The sequence below is a fragment of the Cinclus cinclus genome, chromosome 13 (genome assembly GCF_963662255.1).
Source record: "Cinclus cinclus chromosome 13, bCinCin1.1, whole genome shotgun sequence".
NCBI classification, from domain to species: domain Eukaryota; kingdom Metazoa; phylum Chordata; class Aves; order Passeriformes; family Cinclidae; genus Cinclus; species Cinclus cinclus.
The window spans coordinates 7,081,196-7,102,544 of record NC_085058.1 but is presented as its reverse complement, the minus strand read 5'-3'; the positions used below and the strand labels follow the sequence as shown (position 1 = coordinate 7,102,544).

Here is a 21,349-nt window from a genome sequence, read left to right as displayed (position 1 = left end):
AGACACTGTCAGTAAGAACGCCGGGAAAGCTTCAAGGCGCGGTTTATTCAAGCGATTGCGTTTCCAGCCCGACGGCACCGCAGTGCTACAACAGCGGCCGCTCCGGCCCCGGGCGAGGGGCGCGCACGCACGGCCGAGCATTCACCGCGAGTACACAACGGTGTTGTCCTGTCACGGCACTGGTCCGCTACATTATCGCGTCACAAAGTCCTAAGTGGATAAACTCGTCGATTATATTGCTAACCCTATTTTAAAGTAATTTGTCAAGCTTGCTAGTACAAGAATAGGAACTGTAACTTTCACTGATGTGAAGGTCAAACCCAACCAAAACAAAGTCATTCTGGAACAATCAAAAATATCTATTTCATTAGTTCATATTTAGCCTTTAGTGTTACTGCAGTCGAATGCTAAACCCCCCATAATTTAAAGTCGAGTCCCTAAGCAGATAATAGCTCTTGGTATGCAAACCAACAAGTTAATGTAATTAACATCATAAAACATGGTGATTTACATAGTACCCACTCAGGCAAATAAATTATTCTCCCACAAATGCAAAAAAAAATTACTGACATATTTAGGGAAGTTAGCTTTAGAGTTAAATTCAAGCATAGAGATATGAAGTAAACAATTCAATGTTCAAGTTAGTTTGCAGTTCTTTGGGGGCCTGACAGATCATCCAAGCTCAAGTGGAGAATTTGGTTAGCTGCTCAATTTTTTTTCATAGAAAAATACCACGTTCATAGAAGAAATGAAATTAATTTCAACTTACTCAGTGATCTACTCTTTTATTTGACCTTAGTTAAAAAGGCAAACCAAGTACAGATACTGTACATCAAAATATATGCACACAGAACAAACAGTTGTTCTTCATTCTACCTTAAAGGCTCAAACCTCCACCCTCATTTACTTAGAGCCCTCTGCAGGCAACACCTCCCCTCTGAAACACATTGCACCCACATTTAAATGTAGAGAGATCCATCTGCAGGTCCCACATAGCCAACACCTATTAGCAGCACATCAATTAGTGTCCATATTCCAAGTCCACCGAAGCTGAAGAGTTTTCCCAGACCTTCCCGCCACTGACCCAAATAGAAACGATCGGCACCAAATCCACCAAGGGTGATGCTATAAGAATAAAAATATGATTAATTATTGTGCTTTTTAGAGGAACTGAGCTTGGGTACCCAAGGGTTTTTCCTTCAGCTTTGCTTGCTGAAGACAGCCACTATTGTTGCATGTGAACCCTTCATGCATTCTATGCCCACCATTTCAAGCTAGACTATCTGAAATACTGGTTATTCAGCACACCTTTGAAAATACCAAGCAGAAAACCACAGAACCTGAAGATTTTAAAGAAAACTAATCTATATGAGCTTGAAATTATTCAACAGTTCCTGCTTACCTTAGAGCCAAGGCAGTAGACCACTTATAACCTCCAGTCCAGTTGCAATAGAGCATCTTAGGAAAGACACGATTACCTAAACATTGGAAAATATTAAAACCTCAATGCAATAAACAAAGACCATATAATAAGGAAGAAAATGGCACGGAAGAAGATGCTATATTTTTCCAAAAGGAGTATAAAATGGCTGACACTAACTAACTGAGAAACAGCTGTCAACACAAACGCTCATTTATACCCTACAATTCTCTGTTCCATCAATCTTGGTCCCATATCAGAAAAGTCAGTGAACAAAGAGGGGGAAAATTAAGCCTAGTTAGGTGAAACCAGCATAATTTTCTTTAATTGGCCTATGGAGACATTTGATATTGATTCTGTTTGTATTGACTGGTATTGGTATTGATTCTGTAAGTAAGTAAGTTTAAGTAAGTTCAACTCACAGAAGCTGACAAAAATAAAAAGAACTGCTTTCTCTGGAGTGACAGTATACAACAGTATAATAAGCCAATGTTTGCAGTTAGATGACACTATTAAGCTAAAAAATGAAATGTAACAATAAAAAAAATCAGACTGATCAAGGTGCAGGCTGTTACTGCAAAAGGACATCAACAATCTTTGTATTCTACCTACTACAAAACATGTGAAAAATTCTTTAGAGAAATGTGGCTTTGCCCACCTTACCTAGACAATGAATGTGATCCCGGACTGTGCAAGTTGCATTGTATCGCTGGCGAGGGCAGGAAACTGTCATGCAGTTTGTGGAATTGGTACAGACATAATCACTTGTGGCAAGCTGCCAGCAAAACTGGCACGTCATGTTAATTGTAAAGTTCTCCTGCTCGTGGTTATTCTCATCCTGTAAAAGGACAGCACTATCACCTCAATAGTATTAAAACCAAAAATCAATGTGCAGCATCAAATTAGATTTCATGAGTAGGTATATTGGGCAAAAAAACAACTGTTCTGTTTGCTACCTCTTAGAGAGCAGAACAGAAAGCTACCAAAGAGGCATCAAAGTCACGTTTAATATTCCTGATTCCTCCAATCTAAGGCAGCTGCCAAAAGGAAAACTCATTTAGTGTCACCTGTACGCTCAGTTCATAGCTCTGACAGATATTTAGCCTCCCCACTCTCAAAATGTTTGGAGTGGTTTAATTCAAAGGTATGGCCAGGTAATCAAAAGAACCAAGGCAAGAAAGGCAAACTAGGGAAGGGCAGGCCTGCCTCTTCAACAGCCCACGGTGAGTGATCAAACTTATCACAGAACTGCAAACCTGCCTACATCAGAACCTGGAAATCAATATTCTGCATTTTAAGACAAGATGCCACAGTCTAATTACTTAAATCTAGGGTTAAGAGTAGCGGGTTACTTACAACACAGTGAACATGTGGCTTGACTTTGCAATCAAAAGTTGCCGTCTTCCCATATATACAGGAATAGTTTGTGTTACATGTCATGCAGTCTGGTGGCAATCTACTGCAAAGCCCGTTGCTGGGACAATTAGTCAAGTAAGGTGGAATTTCTGTACTTTCTGAAAGGTGCAATAAGTGAATTAAGAACCTGAGTAAAAAAGCTAAATAGTCTGAAGTATATATATATATATATATATATATATTTTTGTATACATTTACATAGACAAACACATGCACTGATGCTGTATAAAGGCCTTTCCCCACTGTACATGGAGCAGTAATCCTAGCCTGTGCTGTGAGAGCCAGAGGAAGCACAGGGCTCCGTACAGGACACCAGCCAACACTTCAGCACAGCACCAGGACTGATCTTATGGGGATTAGTGCTGCCTCAGCCAGCACTCCTCAGCAGAAGTAATCAGTTCAGGAATAGCAGCAGGGTGACACAGGTAACCTACTTTGAGCTGGGCTCTAATTAGGGCTACAGCTACCTCAGCCATTTGCTGTACAGCAAATTCTGTACAGAATTACCTCCTAAACTGCCAGCAAGAGCAGCATTTCTGTCAGTCCTGATGCACCCTCAGTGAGCTACAAAGCTGTACTGCTGCTGGATAGGGAACAAATTCTTGCAGGATGCTGGAGTCTTTCAAGAACTTCCACCATCCTGAGGGGTATAAACCATATATACCACAATGGTACTTTAACCTGCCATTTTCTAGTTCTTATATGGACCAGTTTTCTAATTAAGACAACCCAAAGTAATTGTTATGGTCACTGAAGTGTAATTCATAATGTGTTACACTGCAACGCTTCTCACCTCTCTGAAATCATGTACAAGTTTCTAAGATCCAATTCAAGAACTTTTAGACTCAAGACTGAGAGGGATACACAGATAAAAAACAAAAGAAACAACATAATACCTTACCTAACACTTTAAAATAGGGAGCATTTGTGCTTGTTGAAGTTAGGCTTTTTGCTAGTGTGGACTGTGGCTGTGAAAGCTTTGTTGTCATCAAAGATCCCACTACAAGACAAAAATATGGAGAAAATTAAATTTCTGGAACAAAATTAATCTTCAGAAACAGTCTTGATTTCAGCACTCTGGTATGAAAATGTAAGTAGAAAATCTGTTTTCCTGTTCTATTTATAGTGGGATATTTATGTTAAATATTGGAAAGAGCATTAGAATGGAATTGTTCCTTTAACACAAAGAACTACATTTATTTCCATTCATTGTCATATTTTGATTTTGAGAATAAAAAGGATGCTCAGAAATCAGATTTTACACAGTGTTTTCTACTGAACAACACCATTTAATGAGGCAATGCAAGTAGCTCTTTGACGGGAAGATGGAATAGCGGAACGGTTCTGGAGTCACAGCGCGCTGGGAATCGCCGTGTGAGGGCTCGGAGAGCCGCGATGTGCCAGCCCCTGCCGAGCCCCCACGGCAGCCACCCGGCACGGGGGGAGGAAGGAGAGGCAGCCTTGCCACACCACCCACCCTGACCGCGCCGAGGAGCCCCGGGACGTTTTGAGTCACACCGTTCGCGACAAAGAGCAGGCACAAAAGGTGCCGTGTAATAGAGCAGCACACGAGCCGGCGAGCGGGGCCCGGCCCGTGTTTTGCCCGGACACGGAGCACCCGAGTCCCAGCCCCGTAGAGACGGCACACGAAACGCGGCCGTGTCCGAAACATCCGCTTCGCCCTCAGCCGGGGGAGCGGCGGCGCATCCTCACCCCACCGCGGTCACCGCCACCTCCGCAGCAGGATCCGCGGGGAGAGGCCACTGGCGCTCGGGGGCAGCCGCCGCCACCCCAGGCCCCAGCCTGCCCCTTCTCCCAACCCCCCGCCCTGCCTCCGCCCGGCCTCCGCGCTCACCGCGGCCCGAGAGGACGGAGAGCTGCGACAGGAACAGAGCGGCCCCACAGAGCCCGCGCAGGGCGCGCCGCCACCGCCGCGCCGCCATCTTGGAGCGCCCGCCGCCGCCGCCTGAGGGGGCGGGACGGGACCGCCCGGCCGAGGGGCGGCGGGAACGGCGGGGGCGGGGCCGGTCCCTCACGGCGGCGGGAACGGCGGGGCGGGGCCGGGGTCGGTCCCTCACGGCGGCGGCGGGCACGGCGGGGCCGCGAGTGGCTGTAAGAGCCTGCGGAACCTGAATGCTGCAGGCTGAATATATGGAGCACGAAAGCCATAGGCCGTAAAACAAATGAATGTATAAAATACTGAAATAGAAATAAAAATCGACGTGTTAATTCCGTCGTGTGGAAGAGAAAGCTTTCCCAGCACTTGCTCCTTCAGTGTTTTTTTCCCTTTTCTTTCAGAAGCAGGAGATAAAAACAGATCGACAAATCCACGACTACGAAACCAAACACAGACCTATCAAACATGGTATACGAGTGTGAGACAGAAGTAAAACATCAGCTTTATATTTGTGTTAATATTTATGCACTAAATTGTAGTTTCTGCTTCAGGGCTGTGATACTTAAATCACAACAAGAGCTGTGTTATCTTAGATAACCGAGCAATACACTTAACACTATCTAAGCCTGTTAACTAAACAATAGCATATCAAAAGTGAAAAAAAGGGCAAAGAACAATCTCTCAAAAAAATCCAGTTCAATTGCCTGCAACAGCAACTTTAAAATAATTTCTCTGCATAAACAAAACAGAAATACAGCCAGTTTGAAGTCCAACATACCATTCTAGCTACTCCCAGCAGATAAAGTAATAAATTACACACAGACACAGAAACGTTTTTCATTTTTTTTGTTTTACTAAAAAGCCAAAACAACAGCAAACAGGAAAAAAAATAAAACACCTCACTCACAGTTACAATACAATAATTAAACTGCATTCTTGGCAACCACCATCACAGCCTCCAGTCATCACACCAACTCCATGAGTGCCTTGTCACACCGACACTTCCAGCAAAGACTCCAGTGCATTCGGTCTGTGAACGCATATTCAGGAACAACCAAGCTGTTCACACCTCCCCCCCCCCCCTCCCATTTTTTGTTCCCAGCGGGAGCTAGTAAACAACCTAATCCAAACTGCTCCTGAGGCACCTATGCACTGCCAAGCTCTGGCTGCCAGGTCACAGTCAGCTGCCTGCTCTGTGACTGAGGGAGCTCAGCACTCCCAGCAGCATCCCCTGCCCTTCCCAGCCTCCTGATCCTCACCATCCTACAGCCCTGACTTATTTCCACAGCAAACCCATCGCATCACAGGTGTAGGGCTTCCTAAATAAGCATTCTGTGATTCAGGCAGATTGGAAACCCATGTGATTATTAAAGGAGTTGGCAGGTGCATCTGTCCTCTCATGCTTTTCCTGGAGAACCAACAGCGCTACATTTGCTTATTTTGTGCATCCATTAACCAAAAATTCTCTCAGATGAGCATCACTGCTGTGCAGGAAGAAAGAAACATTTCACACAGGCAACTAATATTTTTTTTTTTTCCTAGCAGCAACATCAGAATTCTTCTTCTGCATTTGGTATTTGTGAAATCTTAAACTTCTTGAGTTTTTCGATAGCAGAAGATACTGAAATCTCTCCATGAACTTTATTGTCTCTTGTTCGTACATTGACAGCATTATTTGCTTTCTCCTTTTCTCCAACCACTGTAAGACATAGCACAAAATATTACAAAAATCTACATTAGAAAATGAGCCTAGAACAAACTTAGTCCAACATTAAAACTTAAATGATATTCAGAAATGTAAGATGATGCAATTACCTAAAATGAAATTATATTGAGCCAGCTGTGCATTTCTAATTTTCTTGTTTAATGTGGAGCTTTGATCTAGATCCACATCTGACATAAATCCTGCTTCAAAAAATTGGTTGCAAACCTAAAAAAAAAACCCAAAGAAACCAAAACACTCTCAGTATTACTGTATAGTTTACAACATACATTTGTAAGTGCTGCAATTATCGATCTCTCTCAATAATTAATTCATGCATATGCATAATTTTGTTCTTGTGGATTATGATAAGGAATTCAATAACTTTATCTGAAGAAACCTGCACACACAGCAACCTGGGAGACAACACAAGATAACATCCATATCAAACATGTGCTGCTCCATGTCAAAAACGTCCCCAGTCTGGGAAAGGAAAAAGAGGAGAAGAAACCAGCACATTTGTTCTTCCATGAAAAGGAAAGCATGGGACAGGGGTAAAACCAACCATGGTTCAAAAGTGAGATAGTCAAGAACATACATGGTGGGAAATGGAAAAAACTGGCTCTGCCTACTTAGAGCAGAGAGTACTGTAATGAAGCATTACTTATATGAGGTTTGTAATCCAGGATTCTTCTTCCTTTAATAATTACAGAAGTATGTATATAATTAAAGAACCAAAAATACTTTAAGTTACATATTCCTCATTCAGACATATACAAATTTTGGACTGAACTTTTCTTATTGAAAAGTTTACCTCTCCCCCAGAACATGTCTCCAGAGTTATTAAGCATTAATTCCCTGTCCTAGGACAAGTACTTATGGATCTATGAAATCTGCCTGCTGCCATAAGGAGGCAAGCTCTCCTCTCACCTGCTGGGCGTATTGTTCCGAGGAGGGACCCACAGGCACAACCATGACCTGCCGTGGAGACAGCCAGAATGGCCTGGCCAGCATAGGACAAACAGGAAATAAAGGTGCATTTTACATTTCCAGTCACATAGTCATGTTCCTCAACCTGTCTAGAATTATTCACGTTAGCTAAGCATGTTGGATCATTTATTATCTCCCTCTTCTCAAGCTCACATAAAATAGCAAATAGACTGATTCCAGTGAAATGACAAATGGAGAAGTTGGCCCTTCTGTCTTCTTCCCAGCTGACTTCACAACTTTAAACAGAATTTTTTTCTGCATGATTCTCACTTTTATCTATAACTTTACAGTGAAAGGTGGACTGAAAATAAGAATTAGCTCTTCCTTAGTACTTTAAATACATTCATGAAGAAGTATTTCCAGATCTTATCCAAGATAAAATGATCAATCTTATAAGTACAAAAGTATTTCACATAATAAGATTAATTAATGCCTGTGTACACACAAATAATTTCCTTACATACATCTGGCATCCTCCTGGTATAAAAGCATAATCTTTAAGAAAAAAGGAACAAGAATAGTGCAGGACTTGCACATTCACTTACAACTCCTATTTCTGCATTATTTTTCTTTTTTTCTGCAGTCTCATGAAATTGTATGGATATCATAAAACTCAGACCAGAAAACTGGACTTTCCTTGTAATCTATCTTACTGATTTTGAGAAAATTTTAGGCGTGTTGTTTTTGCATTATAATATATGAGACAATAGGAAGGATATGCAGTTTCTATGTTAAAGTCTTCTCAGAGTTCCATTTGTGCCACATACCATTTTCCTCCATGATTTTCTGCTAGAATAGCTATCATTCTCTCCACAGATCCCAAAATAGCTCTGTGAATAATTACTGGCCTTTTCTTGTCATCACCATCCTTACTGAAAAAAAAATAAAGTGTTTTTTTTTAAATAAAGTTATCTTAGCTCACACGCATGTAATCCTACTAACATTTTTGATTCTACTTTTAACAGAAAGACAAAATTTAGTTAGTTATACATGTGAAAAATCTACTGGTTTTATTAAAAATGTATGTCAAGTCAGCTGGGCTTTTAAAGGAATTCTAATTTTAAATAATCATGCCTATAGCTAGCAGCAGAGACATACTCCTAAATTTGAGAAGACACTTCACTGACTCAGCACCATTTTTGTGCATTTTAGTGTTTTATGCTCTTGCTTGCATCTCTTTTCACTAGGACTTGCTTTTATTTTGTTGCACAGGATTTTACCTGTCCTTATTACTCATTACTTCACTTAAATTATAATCCTGAAATTTTAAAAAAATGGCTTTTAAAAAAAAAAGCCAGTTTATAACAATATTATCACCTATCATAAAAGCTATGACATCTACTGTAGAGCATACTGCAGAACCAAACAATTCCAAAGATTCTCATTCTATCTTTCCCATCTTCATAATCTGCAAAATCAAACACAGCAAGAAATACAACCCAGAAAATGAGTATTAAAGTCAACATGGCTCTAAGATAAATTTGCTCAGAGGGCCTAGCTGGAAACCAGTCAGATTTTCCCTAAAAGCTGTTTGCACTTGGTTTATGTTCAAAGTTAACTAATTTAATCTGATAAAATAAAGAACCACTTAGCACCAATGTACTTGCTCCTTTGGGCATATTTGAATTTGTGTGCCGTGTCATCCAAGGAGACACAATGACTAGGCTGAAAATGAAAACTGACTCAGCTGAGGGGTTTTTAGCATAACTTATGATCAATTGTTTTCAAAACTGGCAGACAAGACAGACAACAACATTTTCCTGCATTTACAATTAAAGTGAGCTATCATTACACTGAGAAAATATCTTCAAGCTCATGACTTGCTCCTCTACTCACTGGGGGCGTTTGCTCTCCCTACCAGCTGACTGATTTGCAAGCTAATAATTTGTTAAATGAGCAATATAGCATTAGTACATAATGGGAATTACAGATAACAAAAGCTATTGTTTAATTTCATTTTAAGAAGGAAGATATTTAGCTTAACCACTCACCCAACATAAGTAAGATTAAACCGAATGGGTAGCTGGAAGTCAAGCTGGATGGTAGCACATTGATGGTACCTACCAATTGCATCTTTGATTTTAATATCAATCTGTGAAGGAAAATAACACAGTTACTAAATATAGTTTGCCTGCAGTACATCAGCATTTCTGTCCATCCCAAAGTTATATTGAAATGCTGAGTCACTGACCTTAGGACCATAAAATGCTCCATCTCCTGGATTCAAATTCCATTGCTCTCCAAAGTTATTCAAGCTGTTTTGAAGTTGCTAATCATAATAAGGAGAGAGTAATTAAAAAAGGTATAGAAGGGCCTCTCATTTCTGGAAGTCAAAGCATTTGCCTTTGAAATTCAAAAGGAGTTAAAAGGCAGCACAACCCCTATTGTCAAACACTTGCTCATTTATGATAAATAACCTGGAAATAGTAGTTCCTTGTATAAATATGATTAATCAGAAAGAAAAAGATTAATAGAAATCTAGTTCAAGGTAACGGGCTAAATAAGAATCTGAAAGTTCAGGTTTTCTATAGAAACTTCAGATTTAAGTTGATGTTTTCCTACAAGAATTTCCAGTATTTAGCATCTGATTTAAGCAATTTCACCATTTAGCATAGAAGAACTCAGTTAAATATCTGTCTCTGCAAGTACAGATATTAAGGGGTTTGTTTGTTTGCTTTTAAATTAATTACCTTTTCTGCATGATCCCAGATCTCTGCATCTCCGAGATAATTTTCTGGTCTTGTAGAAAGATGTAGTTGAAAAGTAAAGCCAAAGACAGCATACACTGACTTCAAGAAATCAAGACAGCCCTTAATTTCTTCTTCAATCTTAAACATAAAACGTATTAAAATAGGTTAAAATTTACTGACATAAACATGTAATTGCATCTACTGAACTCCTCATAACCAGAGCATAAGAGTCCATTAAATAAGAAAGAATTAAAGATCAAAAATTACATCCAACAAACCCAAATCCATTTAATGGGCAAAGAGAGATCTGAGGTGTTGCAGCTTCAAAGCATGGCACGAAAAGTAGTATTTTTGTTAAGCATGATGTTATGGAACCAAATTGTATCCTGAACTAAAGTACATCAATTTATACATGCAATTCCACTAAAATCTATGGCATTACTGACAAAATAAAGTTTTTATTCAGCATTACTACAGAAAACAATGGGATTAACTTTTTTTTGTTTTGGTTTTTTTTGTTTTGTTTTTTGGTGGTTTTTTGTGTTTTTTGGTTGATTGGTTGGGGTTTTTTTTGGTTTTTTTTTTTTGGTTTTTTTTTTTTTTTTTGCAGAGAGAGATTGAAAATGCAACAAATCTTACTTTCTGGGATTTAGTTGCCCAATGCATCTTTTTAAATAAAAGGAAGTACCCAGGAAAAAACCCCATCAAAAGCAGCATTACACCACACAACGGAAGAATCAAGACTTGAAATACTTCAGGCATTTTTTTTCTTTTTACTGTTAGCTTGCACTGGGAGAGAGAAAGGGGTTTTGGGGGGGTTTTTCAGGCTGATTGGTGGGGATGTGGGAGGTGCTTTTTTTTTTCACCTGTTCCATTGTGCAAAAGATGTGAGCATCATCTTGTTGGAAGCGCCTTACACGAGTCAAGCCACTCAAAGTGCCTGAGAGTTCATTTCTGTGAAGAACTCCAAAATCTGCAAGTCTAAGAGGCAATTCCCTCCAGGACCGGGGACGATGGGCAAACATCAAGCTAAAAGGAACATGGAAAAACCCTCCTTTTATTCTTCTTACAGAAGATTTAAGACAACACAGAAATTAACAAAGCTCAGTACAGACAGTAATCACATTTTTAAGTATTTATGCATTCAGGTTGTCTACATTCTGAAAGACAGGCAAACAGAAAAAGCACACCACTCAATGTACTGTTAAAGACTACTGAGGAAAAAACAGAGCAAGAGTAAATCAAGACTGGTTCATCTGTACCCTTCTTGGAACACCACATCTGATGCCTACCTCTGTCCAACAGAACTGGTATTTACTAATGGTACAGACTAGTGTTAGCATGCACAAACCCAGCTCAGTGCAGACTTACTGCAAAGGTCTGCTTTGGGATGCTGTCAAGAGAAGCTCTCTGGTCACACTGGCTTAGCAGTGGATCATGAACATACATGACAACATGTATTGATACTCTTATTTCTCCTCAGCCCCACAAAGGATAAATGATGTAAAGTAAGACATTTTCTATTTGAGAGTACAAACCAATGTCCTGGACAATTCATGGGTTTAAGGGCAAAAGTTTCCTTCTCAATCTCAAAAGAGAACATATTTTCACTGTAGTGCTGCCAATGTCCTGAAGCTTCCCAGAGTTTACTGTTGAAGACGTTCGGAGATACAACTTCAGTAAAATTACGCCTGCGATATTCCCCCTATAGAACAAATCCACCATATAAAAGGTGAGAGAACTTTTGACAAGCAAAAGCTTGATTCTTTTTAACTGTGGCATTATGATGGCAATTTACAGGGACATGATAGGACTACTGCACATGTATACTTTGCACAACTGGAAAAACATAGCTTCAACTCTGCCTTATTTTCAAAAAGGTGAAATTTGTATAATCCTTGTGAAAATATTGTATATATTTACACACATTTCTCTTTCTGTGGACAGCTCAGCACTATGACTGGCCTATCATTAATGATCAACAAATGATAATTAGGACTTACATCAGTAACATCAGTATATGCTCACCCGTATGAAATCCATGAGTGTGTTATAAAGAAAGGCACCTCTAGGGAGGAAAAAGCAGCTCCCGGGACTCAGATCATGAAAGAAAAAGAGTTCTTGCTCCTAGGTAAATTAAAACCAGAATGCTCTAGTAACAATTCAGAGAGAACTGCAGAATGCAACTACCTCACCCACATCAAGACACTGTTTGCAAAGGTGGAATATTATGGCAATGAGATGATTTATGATCTACAAGTTCTCAGCAACACCAGTTAATTGATCTGTTTGTAAGAACACCAAATTCCATTTGATTCTTTGGCCATATAAACACATGTCAATTTCCCCAAATTGACACCTATTACAAAGAATGACCAAACCATGTTATTTACACAATTTCCAAATAAATTGTCTTCTGTGAAAAATAGAGTGGTTTAGTTAGGATCTGCAAAGACCCTACATTAATAGGTTTAAGATTTATATCTCTAAACTAATGGACTAAAGCCACTAACTTCTTCCCATCATAAGTTTAACATTCATATGCAAGTGACAAGCTGAGTTTGTAGAATTAAAATTTTAAAATATAAGTGACATCAAGAAGTGCATAGAACTGGCTCCCCTTAAAACTGTAAAAAAAAAAAAAACAACAAAAAAATCATACTGGAACAAAGGTAAGAGAATGAAATTAATAAAATACAAGGGAAGAGAAGGAATTCCATAACAGAAGTATAAAAGAAGCAGATAGTGGAATAGTGTACCTTTCCAATTTTCCTATGATCCCGGTTTTTGGCTTCTTCCTGGTCTTTTTCCCATTCCTTCATCATTTTGTTATCAGGAAAGGATATTCCATATATTCTCTGCAGAGTTTCCATGTCAGATTTTCCTTCCCAATATGTAGAGGAACTCTGATACACAAAACCCATATTTTTAGATAATACTACATAATATCCAGGAAGAGGGATAAGCACTAACCCATTCAAATATTATTACACTTTTCCTTGGGAAAAGAATTATATGCAGCCCTTCAGCATCTGTTTGTAATACAAAGAGACTTGCAGTGCCTTCTACTCAGCATCCTAACAGAAGACAAGCAAAAGTGGCAGGACAAATCATATTTTTTTCTGTTTAGGTACCCTGTTTTAACTCACATCAAGGCATATTTTATTATTTTATGTTATGGCTTCTAAAAAGGCAGGACATGTTACATTGAAAACATAATGCAGTAGGGAAACAAGAAAGGTGAAACAAACCTAACTCTCCTAGTTAAATCTGAGCAGTTTTAACCCTCTAATCTTTAACCCACTTAAGCTCTGGAACTCAAGAGTTCCATACACTTCAGTTAGGAAGCCAGCAAAAGCCACAATTATGAAAGTTCCAAAGAGCTCAATCTAATAATGTTATCAAAATTAGCATCTGTGAGCAACTTAAACCACACCATTAATTCAGAGGCCTCTGCAAACACTGTCTCTGGCTTTCCTGGAAACGATGCCTTTTTTTTTACAGCAGCACTTGCAGACCTGCCAAGGTCCACTTTATCTCTGCACCTGGAAGATACCATCTGACAAGGCCAAAATACTATTTTCTGACCCAATGAGTATCTTGATGTTCACTTACTGCAGAACAGAGCATGTACACCCCCAGCACTCAGATGTGACAGCTGGTACAGACTAACCAGGACATTTGTCCTGTGAAGTGCAGTGCTGGTCAGAGATAGTGGCACAGTCCTGCCACAGGAGCTTAGGCACTGCACTTGTCTCCTGTGCATGGCAGAATTGGCTTCACAGCTCATCTGGTCACCACCAGCTAGACTAGTTTTGCAGTGCTCTTCATCAGTCTAAATGTGCATGTTACTACACTAATACTCTGATAAAAAACCCACACTGTTGACTTTCACTGAAGTACTCCTGTCTCAGTCAAGAATCAGTAAATACCAGACATAGATAAGTGGTCAAAGTCAGTAGTTCTACTTGTACCATAGGTGCTGGGAAACAAATGAAGAACTGTTGTACAGTAAGCAGAGAAAACAATAAAAAAGGACCAATCCTACTATAATCAGCTCAGGAAAAATAAATACATAAATAAATCAACTGATAATTTATTTCTGTTTCAACGCACAGTTAATTTAAACTTACCTTAATTATTTTAAGTGCCTTAATTTTTCCAGTGTGTCTCACATGTGGACCCCTGCAGAGATCAATCAATGGACCACATCTATATGCCAAAACAAAGAGAGTGTTTTCCAAGCAATCCAACATTTTTCTGTACAGTCACAAATGGCACACAAGTTTGTATTTGACGCATTCAAACATGCCAGTAAATAGAAATATGCAGCACGCAGCAAATTCAGTGCCCCTTAAAAGTAACTGTGCCTTCTATTTGGAGTAGAATATTCACTCAGTAAACACTCAGCATACTTGATCCATTTTGAAGAGCATCATAAAACATCTGCCAATTCATATAGTTCCATACGTGAACTCGTTCAAGTTGGCCACGAAATTTTAAACTATGCACATCAAACAGAAAATAGTTTTGCCATTTTCCAACCAGCTAACAAGCAAATGAATGAGCAAGTGCCTCACCCCACATTGAGCTAGTTAGCTTTATCATTATGCAGCAAGCTAATGTCAGAGATGGCAACTTATTTCAACTCTTCTGAAACCAGAGGGAAAAAATAAAAACTGAATTTGACATTTGTCCATAAATCGAGACCTAATCTGTCCCAGCAGAGAAAAAAAAAAACAACTCACATTACTTAAAGTAGCAACATTAATTGCAAACTTAAGTCCCAATCACACAAGAATTCAGAACTTAGAATAAAAAAACCCCCACCAATTATTCTCTCAAATTAAATTAATTAGCTATAAAAATAATTTATAACACCTTTCAAGTATATTTCTTTACCTGTATACTGTGGTAGTTGGTGTCTTCACCTTCTCATTAAGGATACGACACTTAAACTTGTTATACTGTGTGTGGAAACATGAAAAGCCAGAAACGTCAATAAAATGTATAATACAATTGTCTTTAAACATTAGATTTTAATAATACAAGTGCACCAGTAAAAGACACTCCTAACTAAAAAAACAAAACCAAACCAAAACAAAAAAAATGTATTTCTCAGAAGAGTTGCAAAAGTGGAGGGGAAAAGAGACAGAAGCATCTTAACTCCCCTGAGGGTGTGTTGAGGATTGTGATTACCACCTGAGCACCCCAAAGCACTTGTGAAAAGCAATTGGACTGCATAGTGAGACTGGTGATATTCACTGAATAAAACAGAACTAGAGTTAAAGCCTTTTCTGACCTGTCTTCACAAGTGAGCCAGAAGAAATGTATGCCTTTCATTTACTTATTATTTCATTGAGCTTGAGGTGTGTTTTTGTGGAATACAGAATTGTGTTTATAAGTGCTTGAAAACATCCTGAACACTTGAGAGGCATATGGAGAGGGGAAAAAGAACATTTTTCTTTGTTTTACTAGACAGGTACTATTCTGATGAGTCAGTCACATGCTGTCACAGCACAGCTGGTCTGGAGCTGCACAGTAAATCCATTCAACCAGCCCAGTTTGTTAGAGAACAGAAGTGACCAAGTCCTGGGGTAAAACAGGGACAGGTGAGATTTGAAGTCCAACAGGACCCCAGGTAAGACAGGGACAGGTGAGATTTGAAGTCCAACAGGACCCCAGCTAAGACAGGGACAGGTGAGATTTGAAGTCCAACAAGACCCCAGCTAAGACAGGGACAGGTGAGATTTAAAGTCCAACAGGACCCCAGGTAATCCCATTCAATCCTGAACGCAGACACATCATTGGCCAGGGAGCTGAGTGGTGCAGAGATCTCAACTAACCGCATGTGTAAGCACAAGAATTTGGAACCCCTCATATAAAAGGGGGTGCCCAACAATGAACTAGAGCTGTTTGTCAGTGACCCTTGGTGTATTTTGTCATGTGCCTGTCTGCAACCCACGACCATAATGTAGTAACATGACAATTTTTCAAAAAAGTTACATTTAAAAGGATCATTGCACCAGATCCACAGCTACTCTGAAGATTTACCTTAAACATGTCTAACAGGATCTCCTTTTTGACTTCCAGCCTTTCAAAAGCTTGTTTCTCTTTTATGATATTTTTACAACGGTTCTCTAGGAGTGGAAATTCAGTACTAGATACACTTCTAGATAAAAAGACACAGGTAAAAGAAATATAAATTACTTATCTTGACACTCCCATTTTCTCAAGTGACTAGTTTCTAATGGTCTAAGTTGAAAAACACAGAATGTGTTGTGATTTCTCACAGTATTTTTTTTCTTAGTTACTTACAATCAGCTGTATTTTCAGACACTAAACCCAGAAATACAGATAGTACCACTCCGAACAAACTCATTGCAATCATTCCTGGAACAGTCTTTCACATGATTAAATATCTAGAAGACCTATAGCTCAAAGTACACATATGATTTAAGAAGAAAAACAAACGAAGGGGATAAAAGGCCCAACCCAACCACAAGAGCCACTTTATCAGCTCATGCAGATTCAGTATTCTCCCTGCTTACAGAAAGATAAACCAGGAAAAAACAGAATTGTAATGCTGTGTACAAGGATTAGAAAAGTAGTAAACACCTAGATAAGTTACTATTTACAGTGACTATGGCCCCTGGGAACCAAACTTGCATGACTCTTCAAGGAAACCATCCCCTTTGCATCACAGGTACTTCAGAAAGTTCAACCCAAACACTGCATTTTTTCCACAGAACATAGAACAGCTTCAACTCTTACAGAGCAGGTGTCTGAACACTGCTTCTGAATTTAAATATATACACAGACTCAACTGAACTGTATACATAGAAAACCATGATTCAAATCACATTAGAGACACAATTATAATTTAACATGCAGAAACAAAGAAAATAATTCTAGCACTGAGCTTTAATATGTAGTATTAAAGTTCTAAGACACTGTAATTTTACCTGTCTTCAATATACATGTCATAATGAAATCCATTCTCAATTGGTGGTCCATAGCATAAGCAGCCCCCAAAATATCCTTCCATGGCCTCTCCAAGAATGTGAGCACTTGAATGCCAATAAACCTGCAAATGAAGTCAGGTGAGCAAACCATGAGGTCAATGGCACTGTGTAACTAAAAAGAAGAAAAAAACAAACTAGAGATATATCTGCAGATAGGACAATGGAACCACAGATAGACTGGAACCAATGCTGTTCAAATTTTGAGAGAAGTAAAACAACTTTATCTTTTCATTTTGAAGTACTGTAAATGATCAATATAATGGCAGATGTAGCACTAGAGGTCCACCATACTTCTGAAAAAGTCTGAAAGAGGATGACTATACCTCTGCACAATTCCTTCAACTTAGTACTTACTGTACCTTACTCATTTTTAAGTTAATTTCATCAGAGTCTATACACCACTAATCACATCTAAAGCAGTTTAGCCAATTAAGCTGCCGTTGTTCACAATCAGTACTTTTGCTCATGGGTCTGTAAACTACGTTACCTGAAATGTCAAAAAAGCAAAGCCAACAACACAGTAGATCAACACCAATCCAATGTTCTGAGTTCTTATTAACTCAGACTATTTCAGAGCTACTGCTACAAGATAAAGCCTTTACAGGCTCCTGAAATGTCTCCAACAAGCTTCATCACATGAAGAATTCTTTGACAAAACTGAAGTCCAATCCTAGCGTATAAAGGTAACAGAAGCTTCAGACTGAACACCATTAAAGAAAAATCTTGGTCACGTTGCTAAGTACATGTATAGCTTAATTGACTAAGATACGTCTGCTTAAGGGTCTAATAAACAGTGTCAGTACAAGGAGGTGTCGATTTTATTTATGACTCAAGTCTAATATTGGACAGTTTTTAGAAAATGGTAGAGACTGCCTTACTTTGCTTTCACTGTCTGATCTTCAAATGCACTGAGCCAAACCATAGACTGTTTCAAGTTAGCATACAAATCAAGGCCTTCTGTACAAACTCCTTTGAGGAATAACTTGTTTATGTAAAAGGATGAAAGGAACACAAAGATTTTACTGACTCTCAGACTACAGGTACTTTGTATATAATCCTTTTTGTTGAATCCTAGGAAATACTTTACTTGAATAGTTTTGTGGCTATTTTTTTTTTAATTCAAGATTTTAAAAGCTTAATGCTGCAATCAATTTTATGTCACTAGTTTCTTTAATCAAGCAGAAACCAGAAAGTGTTTACTCACAGCTTTGGCTTCTTCATTATCAAAGGTGAGCAGCTCTAGAGTACAATCTCCCTCCAGTGGACGGTCCAGGTCCCAGAGTTCACCATTCACTTTGGCTATGACTGCATTTGAAGCCAACACTTGGCTAAAGAAACAGAAGAGAAAACAAGATACAAGAATACTCAGGTTCAGATTTGTAAAACACTTTAGATTTCTAAAACCCGTGAGACCACATCCACATCTTGTAGCACCTGAACACCTTAAACTTTTGTTGTAGCACCTGAACACCTTAAACTTTTGTTTCTGTGGTCTTCTTAAACTCTTGCCTACTTTTAAGGTATAGAACCTTAAGGTCTTGAAAGGTTTTATTCCAACAGCTTTCAGTGCTGGGGATCTGGAGGAAAGGCTGCTCCTTACAACAGGTTCTACTGTATCTGCTAACTCACAAAACTTCCAACGTCTCTTAATTCCTAGCAGTGTCACAGATTTAATTGGAGGCAAGCATTATGATCCCAGCACAGAACCCCAAGCATCACTCAGAACTGAAACTAGCTGTTTCTACTGCATGAAGCTGAAGTGTCAATGCTTCCCAATCAAACCAGTTTAAGGGAGCCCTCACCCATTGACTGTGACATACATTTTATACAACAAGGTAAGAGACAAACCATAATAAGTTTTATTACTACAAAAGTACAACTCCTTGAATGTGCAGGTTACCTAATTCCTACAGCTAATTGATATGGCGTGGTTCTCCAAGATTCCCCTTCAACCACCTCTCCATCTGTCAGGGTAATTTTGATAGATTTGCTCTGGTTGGCTGCTCTGTAAGCCAGCAAAGCATCGTGTTCTTTTTTCAGTACTTCATAAAGCTTCAGTCTGTCTTCTATGAAGCTTGGCACACACTGGAGCTGTAACACATAAATTTGATCACACATATTTGTGAGACAAAAAGAATAAAAGGATTTACAGTGTTGGTGTATCCCCAGAGATTCCAACTTGTCCAGATTTAACTGTACTAGAATTTATACTAAAACTCAGTAAAGCATTTATAAATATACAGGATAGTTCCATCCAACTTGCTGACTATTTTATACGATTTTCCAATTTTCCATGCACTTTCATCAATCTAGGCCTAAATGGGTCTGTGAGTTGGACCTCAGAAAGCAGCTTATAATCCTGACCCAAAATTTGCATTTGGCAGACGTCCTGGAGAAATTTGGATCACTCCAAGAAGCCCTCACTTCAGCCACTACATCAGATTCAAGGCAGACAGTTCACATGAAGGCTCCTATATTCTAGCTTAAGGTGATTTATTATGTTCTATTGTACTATAGCAGTGCTGCCAACATCCTTTCAGCCATCATGAATGCTGTTTAACTGCTCATGAACCATCACTCTCCCTAGGCACCACAAAACCATGACCTTTATTTTCCAATGACCCAAACGCTTTCATTACATGAAATATAGAAATTTAAGTAAACTTACTAATGCAAGATGAAGCTCTTGAATAATGTGAGTTTTCTCTACTGTACTATAGCAAGTCTTCTTCCCAAAAGCTGGGATTACAAAATACAGCAAAGTATTCCAGATTTGAGCACCTTTTCTGAACCTGGCCAACAACCACTTACATTATTATGTGGTATTAAAGAATCACTTACATCATCCTGGTGTTGGTTCACAGCTTCATTTTCTTGGGTCTTTTCCTCTTTAATTTGAATCACTGCATCAGTTGGACTTGCATTGGAGACATTCTGAAAACAGTGATAATACAAAGTATACCCCTACTATACCTTTTTTCCAGCAATCGTCAAAACAAACCAAACCAGTATAATACTGTGTTATAAAGGCAATTACAGGGAATGAGGTGTGTCCTTAGTATAAAGACTTCTCACTGCATTTCTAAACTGCATCCTTTTGATGTTCTGCAGACACAGCAATGTTGCTGACCAAGTCCTCTCAACACAATTTCCCAAACTGTACTACTACAACTATCACCAGAAAAATTGCCCCAGCGAGGCCGTAGGATATCAAACCGGAGCAGCGAGCAGTCACAGCAACTTTCAGCCGTGTGACCGAAAGTTTCGGTCACCCTCCGACAGGCTTCCCGGTGATGCTGCGGATTCCCATCCCTGGCAGCGTTCAAGGCCAGGCCGGGGCTTGGATCAGTCTGGTCTAGTGCAAGATGTCCCCGCCCACGGCAAGGGGGCTGGAACGAGATGATGTTCAGGGTCCTTCCCAACCCAAACCATTCCATGATCCTGCGAAGCCGCCGCCTCGGCGCCAAGGCAGAGACTGCTGCCCAGCGCTGCGGGCAGACACCGCGACGGGTTTCTGCTCCCGGGGGCTGGCACAGGCGGCCCGGCCTGTCGGTGTCCCTGTCCCTGTCCCGTCCCGTCCCTTCCCGCCCGGGGTCACCGTCCCAACCTCTCCGCCGGCCGGGGGCTGCGCCGGCGCCGCCCGGCCCAGCTCGGCCGCCAGGCTGCGGCGCAGGTGCAGCAGGCGGTAGCGCAGCTTCTCGTTCTCGGCCCGCAGCCGCTGCAGCTCGGGGCTGGCGCTGCCGGAGCAGAGCGGGTCCTGCGGCTCCTTCAGCCGCCCGACCTCCGCCGCCAGCCAGCGCAGCTCCCGCTCCTGCCGCGCCAGCCTCAGCTCCGCCGCCTCAGCGGCCGCCGCCGCCATCTTGGCCCCGGCGCGCTCCGCCCCGGCCCCGCCCGCTGCCCTGGGCCCCGCCGGGCGCGGCTGCGGCTGTGGGAGTGGGTGTGGGTGTGGGAGTGGGAGTGGGAGTGGGTGTGGGTGTGGGAGTGGGTGTGGGTGTGGGAGTGGGAGTGGGTGTGGGAGTGGGTGTGGGTGTGGGAGTGGGAGTGGGAGTGGGTGTGGGTGTGGGAGTGGGTGTGGGTGTGGGAGTGGGTGTGGGAGTGGGTGTGGGTGTGGGAGTGGGAGTGGGAGTGGGTGTGGGAGTGGGTGTGGGTGTGGGAGTGGGAGTGGGAGTGGGAGTGGGTGTGGGAGTGGGAGTGGGTGTGGGAGTGGGT

At 40.6% G+C, this 21,349-nt stretch overlaps 2 protein-coding genes across 3 annotated transcripts; both read right to left on the bottom strand.

Moving 5' to 3' along the window:
* Nucleotides 1-21: 21 nt before the first annotated feature.
* On the bottom strand, nt 22-4,789 carry TM2D3 (TM2 domain containing 3). 2 transcript variants are annotated; one of them, XM_062501291.1, is made up of 6 exons: nt 4,692-4,789; nt 3,738-3,836; nt 2,777-2,934; nt 2,084-2,258; nt 1,403-1,478; nt 23-1,125 (listed from the first exon to the last, which is right to left on the bottom strand). In XM_062501291.1, the coding sequence occupies exons 1-6, from the start codon at nt 4,777-4,779 to the stop codon at nt 960-962; spliced, it is 762 nt and encodes a 253-aa protein (XP_062357275.1). In that variant the 5' UTR covers nt 4,780-4,789; the 3' UTR covers nt 23-959. The 2 variants fall into 2 exon arrangements, with proteins under 2 accessions (XP_062357276.1, XP_062357275.1); XM_062501292.1 differs by lacking the exon at nt 3,738-3,836 and having other exon boundaries at nt 22-1,125; nt 4,692-4,780.
* Nucleotides 4,790-5,564: 775 nt separating this feature from the next.
* LOC134049080 (threonine--tRNA ligase 1, cytoplasmic-like) lies at nt 5,565-21,003 on the bottom strand. The gene is made up of 19 exons (XM_062501276.1): nt 20,748-21,003; nt 19,982-20,074; nt 19,041-19,231; nt 18,345-18,468; nt 17,081-17,202; nt 16,170-16,287; nt 15,018-15,082; nt 14,249-14,327; nt 12,875-13,021; nt 12,144-12,242; nt 11,654-11,820; nt 10,982-11,144; nt 10,116-10,253; nt 9,617-9,694; nt 9,417-9,517; nt 8,193-8,297; nt 7,366-7,438; nt 6,549-6,663; nt 5,565-6,432 (listed from the first exon to the last, which is right to left on the bottom strand). The coding sequence occupies exons 1-19, from the start codon at nt 20,997-20,999 to the stop codon at nt 6,284-6,286; spliced, it is 2,379 nt and encodes a 792-aa protein (XP_062357260.1). The 5' UTR covers nt 21,000-21,003; the 3' UTR covers nt 5,565-6,283.
* Between the last annotated feature and the right edge of the window lie 346 nt (nt 21,004-21,349).

What these genes read in the sequence shown, in the direction of transcription:
- TM2D3 (XM_062501291.1), bottom strand. Translation starts at nt 4,779, where the DNA reads ATGGCGGCGCGGCGGTGGCGGCGCGCCCTGCGCGGGCTCTGTGGGGCC. An exon ending in GGATCACATTCATTGTCTAG is followed by an intron (nt 1,479 to 2,083) that starts GTAAGGTGGGCA and finishes TCCAATGTTTAG; the next exon opens with GTAATCGTGTCTTTCCTAAG. An exon ending in TCTACTGCCTTGGCTCTAAG is followed by an intron (nt 1,126 to 1,402) that starts GTAAGCAGGAAC and finishes TTATTCTTATAG; the next exon opens with CATCACCCTTGGTGGATTTG.
- LOC134049080 (XM_062501276.1), bottom strand. Translation starts at nt 20,999, where the DNA reads ATGGCGGCGGCGGCCGCTGAGGCGGCGGAGCTGAGGCTGGCGCGGCAG. An exon ending in CCAACTACCACAGTATACAG is followed by an intron (nt 14,328 to 15,017) that starts GTAAAGAAATAT and finishes TTTGGCATATAG; the next exon opens with ATGTGGTCCATTGATTGATC. An exon ending in TCTGGGATCATGCAGAAAAG is followed by an intron (nt 9,695 to 10,115) that starts GTAATTAATTTA and finishes TATTATGATTAG; the next exon opens with CAACTTCAAAACAGCTTGAA.